The 12,188-nt window shown below is 44.0% G+C and overlaps 1 protein-coding gene across 1 annotated transcript; it reads right to left on the minus strand.

Annotated features, from left to right (window-relative positions):
* Positions 1-1,233: 1,233 nt before the first annotated feature.
* LOC134340150 (large ribosomal subunit protein uL14) lies at positions 1,234-9,899 on the minus strand. The gene is made up of 5 exons (XM_063037053.1): positions 9,829-9,899; positions 6,737-6,820; positions 6,353-6,481; positions 2,129-2,242; positions 1,234-1,378 (listed from the first exon to the last, which is right to left on the minus strand). The coding sequence occupies exons 1-5, from the start codon at positions 9,839-9,841 to the stop codon at positions 1,296-1,298; spliced, it is 423 nt and encodes a 140-aa protein (XP_062893123.1). The 5' UTR covers positions 9,842-9,899; the 3' UTR covers positions 1,234-1,295.
* Positions 9,900-12,188: the final 2,289 nt, after the last annotated feature.

Here is a 12,188-nt window from a genome sequence, read left to right on the forward strand (position 1 = left end):
GTAAACAAGAGGCTAGTGTCTTTTTTTGTAAAAGCAAAATGTGTCCTCCACAATTTCGGAGGTCTGTAAAGCTTTATGGAAAGCATTGCAGCCAGAGTTCCTTCCTTGCCCTTCAGTCGCCCAATGGGAAACTATTGCAGCATAGGATGAAATGCGATGCTACCAAGCAGACCAATCACAGCTCTTGCGGTCTGCGTTGCCGCAACGTGTAGTTACATTTTGGGAGAGGTGCGCGTCAGGCTATGGCGTAGGGATCCGCGTAAGCACTGTGTAGGGTTTGCAGCGATGCAGTACCTACGGATCCAGTTGACGCATAAGTATAAATCAGCCTTAAGCTGCTACGCACCCAACAAAATGTTCGTATGGTGCATCAAAAAAAATACTGGAAAGCCTCTGGGGACTTGCCAAATTTCTTTGGCCTCCTGAGGAAGACAGTGGTGAGCTTCCTTGAATGCTATGGCCTCCCACAAAGCTGAGTAACTGTGGCCTCAGTCTTGGGGATTTTAGCAGCATGACATTGGCTTACCTACCATTCGCAGTGAAATTGGATGGTGCTCTTTATTTCATTAATGAGGAAATAAGTGCAGCATTTATCTCAGTGCAGCACTCAAACATAGGACTTAGTTTAAGCCTAACTAGATGACAAACATACACAGCTCACACCAGACAGATTGCATTCACAAAAGCAACCAATGACCATTGGTCATTTCCCTCTGGAAAATGCTCTTTCAACCTTCACACAATTTCAGAACACTTGTTTTTAATGACTAACAGCATCACTGCCTTCTACCATTATTTCAATACCAACTATTCTTTCTGAAATCCAATTTGCATCTCTACCTCTCCAATGATTTTGGAAGGATAAGTTGAAGGATAAGTGTGGAATCATAGTGAATTTTACTGTGCATTTCCATCTTCAAAATAAGCAAAAACTCAAACATTAAACATCAACATTAGATTGTGGAATACTTTCATAACTCATCATGTCACAGTAAGAGTTGCTCTGGGGGCAGATTTTACCAGAACAATGCCCAACCTGGCTGAGTTATTGGCTGGTATGGTAAGCATTACTTAATGGTAAAAGTCGCAAACACACCAATATATTGTGTCAAAAAAAGACATTAAAATGCATGATTGAAGAATGCATAAAAGTTGGTTTATTTACATACATGGGGATTGCAAACAGTACCTTTACTTACAAAACACTACAAATAAAAATCAAAAAATCAGTAATCGTGTTTCCAGATGGGTAAAAATTTATTGAATTGTATTGACAGCTTAAACCTTTACAGTTCTTATGCAATGCTTCCAGCATTGGAAGCAATCCTGGGCCAAAGATCTGCACATTCCTTGGCAACTGGGCCTGTGATTGCAGAGCCTAGAAATGAAAACAGAACAATGATCAGGAAGAGAACAGGGAAATGACAAACCAAACACTCATTTCCACAGGGCCAAGAATGGAAGCGGACAAGCCACATTAAAATTGCGTTAGGTTCACACCTGCAGCACCACGAACGCAATTGATGACCACATCTACATGATGCTGCAGAAAAGATCAACAGCAGCAGAACCAATAGGACAAATTCAACTGGTTACAAGCTGTTGCTAGTTCTCCACTCAGATTAAAACTTTAGGGGTGATTGGATAGAACCCACTTCCCTTTCTATTTTTGCTAGAAGTGGAAGCCAAAAGAAATACAATCCTCCAATGAAACCAGCTGAGAAGCCGAGAATCTTTACGTAAATTGATTGTAACACTGAATTAACTCATTTTAGCAGCGCCAACCCAAATGTCTCAGGTTTACCGATGTGGGAAAGTGACTCTACAGAAAATGTCACATAACTGATTGAGATTAAACAGCACATGGCAGCTGCCACCTCACCCAAAAGCTATGTGTTCCTTTGCCTCCCCTCGACAACTCACTGAGCCACTGAGAACAGACAAAGCAAGTGCTTTTTAAGGAGGAAATGAACAAGCTGACAGATCCAACATTATGATCTGTAATGGAAAAGTCATTGCAAAAAGTGGTTCTATGCTGACGGGCAGGATATTCCACAAATTCAAGCTAGGCTTTAAACATTAGCTTCAAATTTGCTGCAAAGGGCCAATTCCAACCCAGTTACCATACCTTTCATTTCTCCTTTGTTATTTACTATCACTCCTGCATTGTCTTCAAAGTAAAGGAACACCCCATCTTTTCTCCGATACGCTTTCCGCTGCCGTATCACCACTGCTGGATGCACTGTAATACAACCACATGAAAATACAAGTGTAAAATTGATACTGCATCGCAACAAACATTCTTTGTTCTTGCCTGCGCCTGTTGACCAATCTTATTTTCACCCCACAAATGCTGGCTCAGTTTATAGTCTCAAAACATCTGCAGCTATTATTGCCTGGGTCAGGCAAGCTAGTACACAACACAATCAACCACAAAATCCTAGACTCAGTACAAGTTTCCCCAAATCGGCCATGCTTGGCTTGGGTGCTGACAAACGACAATAGTGTAATGCTTACAATTTTCATGTCTTAATATGAAAGAACATAACAAAAGAGACAAGAAATAGGAGCAAGAGTAGGCCAACTGGACCATCAAGCCTGCTCCACCATTTAACAAGATCAAGGCTGATCTGACCATGGCCACATCTTTCACCCTCAATTCCCCTAAAATCTATCCAACCTTGTCTTAAATACAATTACTGAGTTAGACTCCAATGCTTCATTGGGCAGAGAATTTCAGATTCATCACTCTCTGGGAAAAGCAGTTCCTCATCTCTGTCCTAAATTTACTCCCTCCAATCTTGAGGCTGTGTCCCCTAGTTCTAGTCTCACCTATCAGCGGAAACAACTTTCCTGCCTCTGTCTTATCCATTCCTTTCACAATATTTTTTTTTACAAGATCTCCTCTCATCCTTCTGAATTCCAGTGAGTACAGTCCCAGGCTCTACTCATACTCTAACCCTCTCATCTCTAGGATCAACTGGTGAGCCTACTCTGCCCCAGCTCCTCAGCCAGAAAATACTTCAATTAAGGAGACCAGAACTGCACACAGTACTCCAGAAACAGCCTCACCAGTAAATTCCACATCCCATTCCCATTCTGACATGTCTATCCACGGCCTCCTCTACTGTCAAGATGAAGCCACACTCAGGTTGGAGGAACAACACCTTATATTCCGTCTGGGTAGCCTCCAACCTGATGGCATGAACATCGACTTCTCTAACTTCCGCTAAGGCCCCACCTCCCCCTCGTACCCCATCTGTTACTCATTTTTATGCACACATTCTCTCTCTCTCCTTTTTCTCCCTCTGTCCCTCTGAATATACCTCTTGCCCATCCTCTGGGCCCCCCCCCCTTGTCTTTCTTCCCGGACCTCCTGTCCCATGATCCTCTCGTATCCCCTTTTGCCTGTCACCTGTCCAGCTCTTGGCTCTATCCCTCCCCCTCCTGTCTTCTCCTATCATTTGGATCTCCCCCTCCCCCTCCAACTTTCAAATCCCTTACTCACTCTTCCTTCAGTTAGTCCTGACGAAGGGTCTCGGCCTGAAACGTCGACTGCGCCTCTTCCTATAGATGCTGCCTGGCCTGCTGCGTTCACCAGCAACTTTGATGTGTGTCACCAGTACCCTGCACAGTTGCAGCATAACTTCCCTACTCTTACATTCAATCCCTCTAGCAATGAAGGTCTAAATTCCATTTGCCTCTTGACAGCCTGCTGCACCTGTAAAGCAACCTTCTGCGATCTTTTACTATTTAAATAATCTGATCTTCCATTTTCCCTTCCAAAGTGGATGACCTTGAATTTACCAGCATTGTACTCCAGCTGCCCCCTAACTTAACCTATCTATATATCTCTTTGCAGACTCAATATCCTCTGCACAATTTGCTCTTCAGCTCAATTTAGTGTCATCAGCAAACTTAGATACATTACACTCTGTCCCCTCTTCCAGAGACTAAAAAGTTGGATGCACTGCTACCTCACGTTTCTTAATGGCCCAAAGAGGGCATAGCCTCAGATCAGGACATCATGACAGAACAGAGTAGGAGGAATTTCTTTAGCTAGACGGCGGTAAATCTGTGGAATTCATTGCCAGATGCAGTGGAGGTGGTAGATGAAATAAAAGGGTTGACCATTTTCTAAATGGAGAGAAAATACTAAAAATTAAGACACAAAGGACGTGGGTGTCCTTGTGCAGGATTCCCTAAAGGTTAATTTGCAGGTTGAGTCTGTGTTGAGGAAGGCAAATGCAATGTTAGCATTAATTTCAAGAGGACTAGAATATAAAAGCAAGAGGCAATGCTGAGACTATATAAAGCACCAGTGAGGCCTCACTTGGGAGTATTATGAACAGTTTTGGGTCCCTTATCTTACGAAAGATGAGCTGAATGAAACTGGAGAGGGTTCGGAGGAGGTTCATGAAAAACATTCCAGGATTGAATGGCTTGTATATGAAGGTGGCAAGAGTCCAAGAACAGAACAGAATAGAGGGACGTCCTTTCAGAACAGGGGCGAGGAGGAGCAACTTTAGCCAGAATGTGGATCTGTGGAGGTCAAGCCTACATGTATATTTAAGACAGAGGTTGATTATTGATTGGTCGGGGCATGAAGTGATATGCGGAGAAATAGGAGATCGGGGAAGAGAGGAACATTGGATCAGCCACGCTGAAATGGAGGCACAGACTTGATGGACTAAAAGCCTAATTCCACTGCTACACCTCGTGGTTTTGATCACAAAAGCTGTAGTCCAAGACCACAACCTTCCAGCCCTCCGTCAGAAGGAAGTGTAACTGATGACAAAGGGAACTGTGGCAATTCAAGTTGTTTTGTGATGTGGTTTGTATCAACTAAAATGGGCTCAATCACATGGAAGTATTTGTGCAATCCTGCTATATGTAAATTGGCTGCTACTGGCTTCTCTTCAATACAACAGCAACTAAACGTCAAATGCACCCTGCAATGTCCCCCGGTTGCGGAAGTGTTACATTAACGCAGATCTTTGCACCAACTGTTCCATTGCCGATTGAGGATATACAGCACAATGCATCTGCAATCTCACCCTAAAGCAATGAATTACTTTCCCCATCCTCGACAACTCACCAAAGCCAAAGAATAGACTATGCAAGTGCTTTTAGGATGGTGACTGCGCACACTGCGAGTGAGCACACAAAATAAAAGGACATTGTTAAGTTAAACTTGAGCAGAACAGTTAATGGCAGGGCCCGGAGAACAAGGTCTGGGGGTGCACAGTCCCTTAAAGTGATAACAGCAAACAGCGTGCTGAAGAAGGCACATGGTACACTCACTTTCAGTCAGGACAATGTGTACTAGAGTTGGACATCAAGTTGCAGGTGCAAAAGACATTAAGAGCACATTTGAGATTAAGTTAGAGGGCACAGAAAACTTTCTCAACAGAACTGCCGGAACTGGGAGCGTTGAGTAGCGAGGAGGCGAGAGAATCAATTTGCCTGCGTGAAGGAGGCCAAAGTGCAAGCGTAACCATAGAGAAGTTGATAAAATTATGAGGGGCATAGGATAAGAGACTAAACTAGAGGGCACAGGATTATTGTGGGAGGGGAAAGACTTAAAGGGGACCCCAGGGCAGCTTTTCCCCTACAGAGCACGGTGGGTAGATGGAAAGAGCTGGCACATGAAGTAGTACAGGCAGATACATTTATAATACTTTTTAAAATTCCATAGATATTGCCTGACCTGCGAAGTTCCTCCTGCATTTAGTGTGTGCTGCTCCGTATAGGAAAGGATTAGTATGTGGGACAAACACAGGTAAATTGGACTAACTCAGGTCAGCACCATGGTTGACATAAGAATTGTTGTCCAAACGAATTCCAAGTCATTTGTTAAGAAGCTAACTTGTTCCTCAAGGTCTGACTTGAGAACTGTCTTCAAGGTTCCAAACCACAAAAAAACACCACCTATGCAACCCCAGGACACGCCAAACACATCTAGACGCTGAATTGTAAACACTAAGCTTTTTTCACCCTAAATATTTGTCAATTTTAACCCTCAACTTACAGGGGACCGGGAACAATGTCAGACAATTTAAAAGAACATACTCCAACACAAATCACACACTCCTGTAATATCCAGTATCTGAAATGGCTACTCAGAAATGATCTCCATGATTCTTGAAGTCATCCTACCATACAATAACAAACCCCTTCTTTATTTCCCAACAAGCTAAGTTGGTGGCTTGAAAATGAACAAATTGACATTCCGGATCACTTGTTGGAAAGACAACTCAACTACAATACTGCTTCATTCCTCGCATAATCTGCTGACTTACTTACTAGCATGGTGCAACATCCTCTTGATTCCAACTTGGAGGTTACTCACCCTTTTTCCTGAGCTCTGGTTTGCCTTTCTTCACAGTAGCCATGACCATGTCTCCAACACCAGCAGCTGGCAACCTGTTCAACCGGCCTTTAATCCCCTTGACAGAGATGATGTACAGATTCTTGGCACCTGAAACCAGTCAATAATCTGATGAAACACACTGCTTTGCAATAACCATCATCGAAAATCAAATCTGCAGCTTCAGTACTTTATGCCCGTATGGTTCAAAATGACCAAATAGTCTCTGCATTAAGATAGTTAATATAATCACTAATAAAATAATGTGCGTAATGCTAAATATACTTTTTATACTATTCTACCCCATAAAAAATAATTCAGAGATTGCTCGCTGCTCCTTGTACCCGACAGTCAAAAGAACTTTACCCGTATTATCGGCGCAGTTGATCACAGCCCCCACGGGAAGACCGAGGGAGATGCGAAACTTCGCTCCGGATGACCCGCCACGACCTGCAACAAACCAAAACAAGGTTTTAAGTGATGAGTGAAAGATTTGACAATGGGCAGACGATAACCAGCTGCAAAAATTACTGCTTGGCCAGTTGGTCTTTCACACCCGACTCATCTTGGATCTAAGTGCCACTTCCCTGCACTAACTAACATTCCTCAATTTTAATACCTACAATCATTGGCTTCTCTCCAAGGGCTGTGGAGGTTCAAGAACATCCGCTGAAGAAATTTCCAGCACAGCCTGAGACAGACCATCAACCAGTGGAAATGTCAAAATAGCACCTACACTGAGATCATATTTATTCTACATGCTAGAATGTAATGCCCCAATCCACTGCTCACATGAACAACCACTGCCCACTTAACCCCGGGTTCAGCCTGGTGCATTGGGTTCCGTTCTGATCACCTCATTATAGGAAGGATGTGGAATCTTTACAGGGTGCAGAAGAGATTTACCAGGCTGTTGCCTCAATTAGAGAGCATGTCTTATGAGTATAGGTTGAGCAAGTCAGGGCTTCTCTCTTTGGAGCAAAGTATCAGAGGTGGGCTTGATGATAAGACTTCTTTCCCTAGCTGGAAATAGCTAATATAAGGGGCCAAAATTTTTAAGGTGATGAGGCAAAGACCTTGAAGGAGACTAGTGTTGAAATTGCAGGGGCCCTGGATCTATGGGTGAGGTGCCGGAGGTTTAGAGGATAGCTCATGTTGTTCCGTTGTTTAAAAAAGGCTCTAAAAGTAATCCGGGAATTTATAGGCAGGTAAGTTTGACATCAGTAGTAGGTAAGTTATTGGAAGGAGTACTGAGAGATAGGATCTACAAGTATTTGGATGGACAGGGACTTATTAGGGAGAGTCAACATGGCTTTGTGCGTGGTAGGTCATGTTTAACCAATCTATTTGTTTTTCGAGGAGGTTACCAGGAAAGTGGATGAAGGGAAGGCAGTGGATATTGTCTACACGGACTTCAGTAAGGCCTTTGACAAGGTCCCGCATGGGAGGTTAGTTAGGAAGAATCAGTCGCTGGGTATACATGGAGAGGTAGTAAATTGGATTAGACATTTGCTCAATGGAAGAAGCCAGAGAGTGGTAGTAGAGGACTGCTTCTCTGAGTGGAGGCCTGTGACTAGTGGTGTGCCACAGGGATCAGTGCTTGATCCATTGTTATTTGTCATCTATATCAATGATCTGGATGATAATGTGGTAGATTGGATCAGCAAATTTGCTGATGATACAAAGACTGGAGGTGTAGTGGACAGTGAGGAAGGTTTTCAAAGCTTGCAGAGGGATTTGGACTAGCTGGAAAAATGGCAGATGGAGTTTAATAGAGATAAGTGTGAGGTATTGCACTTTGGAAGGACAAACCAAGGCAGAACATACAGGGTTAATGGTAAGGCACTGAGGAGTGCAGTAGAACAGAGGGATCTGGGAATACAGATACAAAATTCCCTAAAAGTGGAGTCCAAGGTAGATAGGGTCGTAAAGCGAGCTTTTGGTACATTGGCTTTTATAAATCAAAGTATTAAGTATAAGAGTTGGAATGTTATGGTGAGGTTGTATAGGCGTTGGTGAGACCGAATTTGGAGTATTGTGTGCAGTTTTGGTCACCAAATTACAGGAAGGATATTAATAAGGTTGAAAGAGTGCAGAGAAGGTTTACAAGGATGTTGCCGGGACTTGAAAAACTGGGTTACAGAGGAAGGTTAGAACTTTATTCCCTGGAGCGTAGAAGAATGAGGGGAGATTTGATAGAGGCATATAAAATTATGATGGGTATAGATAGAGTGAATGCAAGCAGGCTTTTTCCACTGAGGCTAAGGGAGAAAAAAAAAATCAGAGGACATGGGTTAAGGGGGGGAAAGTTTAAAGGGAACATGGGGTGGGCTTCTTCACACAGATTAAGTGGTAAATGCGGGCTCACTTTTAGCATTTAAGAAAAACTTGGACAGGTACATGGATGAAAGGTGTATGGAGGGATATGGTCCAGGTGCAGGTCAGAGGGACTAGGCAGAAAAATGGTTTGGCACAGCCATGGGCCAAAAGGCCCGTTTCTGTGCTGTAAGGTTCTATGGTGCTATAAGGATGGTGGGGGCGGTGGGTGACAGAAGTAGTGTTTTCATGTACACTGTGATGCAGATACATTTGGGAGATTTAAGACACACAATTGTAGGGCTTCTTGGGAGGGAAGGGTTAGATTGATCCAGAGTAGGTTAATGGGTCAATGGAAGACTGTGTGCCAAAGAGCCTGTATTGTTTAATTAAAAGCAGATATACTCAAGTTCATCGTAAACCCAAGCTGGAATTTGTCTGCTGCTTCAGCCCTGTACATATTACTGAATACAGTTATTGGAACCTACAGCAACTGTGGGGAGGTGGGGACTGTCAATGCTTCAGGTTGAAACCCTGTACCACTCAAGATCCACCAGATCATTTACAGCCTCTGTGCAGTGCTCTGGATCATTTTATTTACTTCCACTGACAGTGGCTCCACAGAACAGAGGCACCCCAATACAAGGTGCATAGAAAATATAGAAGAACCCACTGAGAAATTACCTTCAACATTTCAATGTAATTGAAAGAGGGCCTTAAAAGCTGTTCACTTTTGACACTAGTTTACTTTGCCCACAACGTGCTCCACAGCTAACATGTTCAACAACCAGCGCGTCTGGGGACCTAGAGCTTTCCTCCCCTCCTCACCAACACCTCTACCCAGATCAACGTCTCCATAGCCCGGGCTCAAGTAAAGGCCCGATTCCCCAGAAACAGCCAGAGTACTTAGCTGGGCGGCGGGGAGGAGCGCCGTCTCCGCGCCAGGCCACTCTAACATGGCCGTCACCCGATACACAACCCCGCGCCCCGGCTACACATCTAAAATCCAGCGGTGATCTACAAATACCCCAGTGACAAGACGGGCGTAAGGTTACACAGATAACCCGAACAGGAACCAGCGCGTCCTACCTACCAGGAGTGAGGATGGCAGCGGATAACGCCGCTCCCCTCCTCCCGCTTACCTCTCTTCGACATTGTGGCACAGGGAGAGAGGCCAGGCGCCTTGGATTATGGGATATATCGACGGGCCGCGCGCCGTGCGATGACGCCAATGCGCAGCTGAACGTGTCACCAATGAGATCATTGGCCCGTATCACGTGCGACCAGGAACTGCGAGGAAGCGGAAGTATTTGGAACTGCAGTGTTGAATTCCCAATGCTGGTTGTAGTTCGAAAGTGTTAACAGTACTGAATGTCATTAAGAATCTAAAGAGTTTAGCACTTTTTATTGTAGATTTTGTTTATCAAGAATAAAGTTTATTTTTTAAAATAAAACTAATTAATTCCCAGCGCTCTCTGCAGTGCTTGTCAGACTATTCTAGTGGTATTGTGGTTTACTGAAGATGTACATAGATGTTGCTGTGTATTCCTAACTGTTTGATTGTATTATGTGGTGAATTTGGGATAACACCAGTTCTAGACATTGCAATTTCCTCTGAATTCTGGTGTTTTTCACTGTAAGTTATGTGTGTTTGGAATGGCTATGTTTGTTAAGTAAGTTTTTCTTGCTAGCTTATCCTGCATTATGATGTCCGGACCGTTATTATAGATTGTCCTGTCTGTAATAACGGATCAGCCACAATGTAACTTACGTTATTCTGACTCTAAAACTGGCATTCGGTGTTTGTTGTCTTGCACATTTGTTGGTTGTGGTCTTTCATTGCCTCTGTTGTGTTTATTGGATTTACCTAGTATGCCTGCAAGAAAATTAACCTCAGGGCTGCTTTTGGTGACATATATCCTTTGAGCTTTTAAGTGGAGATCATGAGAGGCAGGATTTATGAGCATTTGTAGAGACATAATCTGATGAGGCATAGTCAGCATGGCTTTGTCAAGGGTAGATCATGCCTTACGAGCCTGATTGAATTCTTTGAGGATGTGACTAAACACATTGATGAAGGTAGAGCAGTGGATTTAGTGCATATGGATTTCAGTTAGGTACTTGATGAGGTTCCCCATGCAAGGCTCCTTCAGAAAGTAAAGAGGCATGGGATACAAGGAAACCTTGCTTCGTGGATCCAGGACTGGCTTGCCCACAGGAGGCAAAGGGTGGTTGTAGATGGGTCATATTCTGCATGGAGGTTGGTGACCAGTGGTGTTCCACAGGGATCTGTTCTGGGACCCCTACTCTTTGTGATTTTTATAAGTGACCTGGATGAAGAGGTAGGTTAGGAAGTTTGCTGATGACACAAAGGTTGGAGGTGTTGTGGATAGTCTGGAGGGTTGTCAGAAGTTACAGTGGGACATCAATAAGATGCAGAACTGGGCCTAGAATTGGCAGATGGACTTCAACTCAGATAAGTGTGAAGTGGTTCATTTTGGTTGGTCAAAGTTGAAGACAGAATATAATATTAATGGTTAGACTCTTGGCAGTGTGGGGGATCTGAGAAATCTTGGGGTCTGTGTCCATAGCACACAGAAAGCTTCTGTGCACGATGTATGGTGTGTTGGTATTCATCAACCATGGGATTGAGTTCAAGAGCCATGAGGTAATGTTACAACATACATCAAAGTTGCTGGTGAACGCAGCAGGCCAAGCAGCATCTATAGGAAGAGGCGCAGTCGACGTTTCAGGCCGAGACCCTTCGTCAGGACTACTGACGAAGGGTCTCGGCCTGAAACGTCGACTGCGCCTCTTCCTATAGATGCTGCTTGGCCTGCTGCGTTCACCAGCAACTTTGATGTATGTTGCTTGAATTTCCAGCATCTGCAGAATTCCTGTTGTTTTGCGAGGTAATGTTACAGCTATATAAGACGCCATTTGGAGTACTGTGCTTAGTTCTGGTCAGCTCACTACAGGAAGGATGTGGATACTATAGAGAGGGTACAGAGGAGACTTACAAGGATGTTACCTGGACTGGAGAGCATACTTTATGAGAACAGGTTGAGTGAACTTGGGCTTTTCTCCTTGGAGCAATGGAGGATGAGAGGTGACATGATAGAGGTGTATAAGATGATGAGGGGCAGTGATTGTGGATAGCCAGAGGCTTTTTCCCAGGGCTGAAATGGCTAAAATGAAGGGGCATAGTTTTAAGGTGCTTGGAAATAGGTACCGAGGGAATGTCAGGGGTAGGTTTTTCACACAGAGTGGTGGGTGTGTGGAATGCACAGCCGACGTTGGTAGTGGAAGCGGATACAATAGGGTCTTTTAAGAGCCTCTTACATAGGTAGATGGAGCTTAGAAAAACAGAGGGCTATGCGCTAGGGAACTTTAGGCAGTTTCTGGAGTAGGTTACATGGTTGGCACAACATTGTGGGCCGAAGGGCCTGTAATATGCTGTAGATTTCTATTCTCTATGTATAGCAGAAAGCAAAGGGGAAAA

This window comes from Mobula hypostoma, chromosome X1 (assembly GCF_963921235.1).
Source record: "Mobula hypostoma chromosome X1, sMobHyp1.1, whole genome shotgun sequence".
Classification (NCBI taxonomy): Eukaryota; Metazoa; Chordata; class Chondrichthyes; order Myliobatiformes; family Myliobatidae; genus Mobula; species Mobula hypostoma.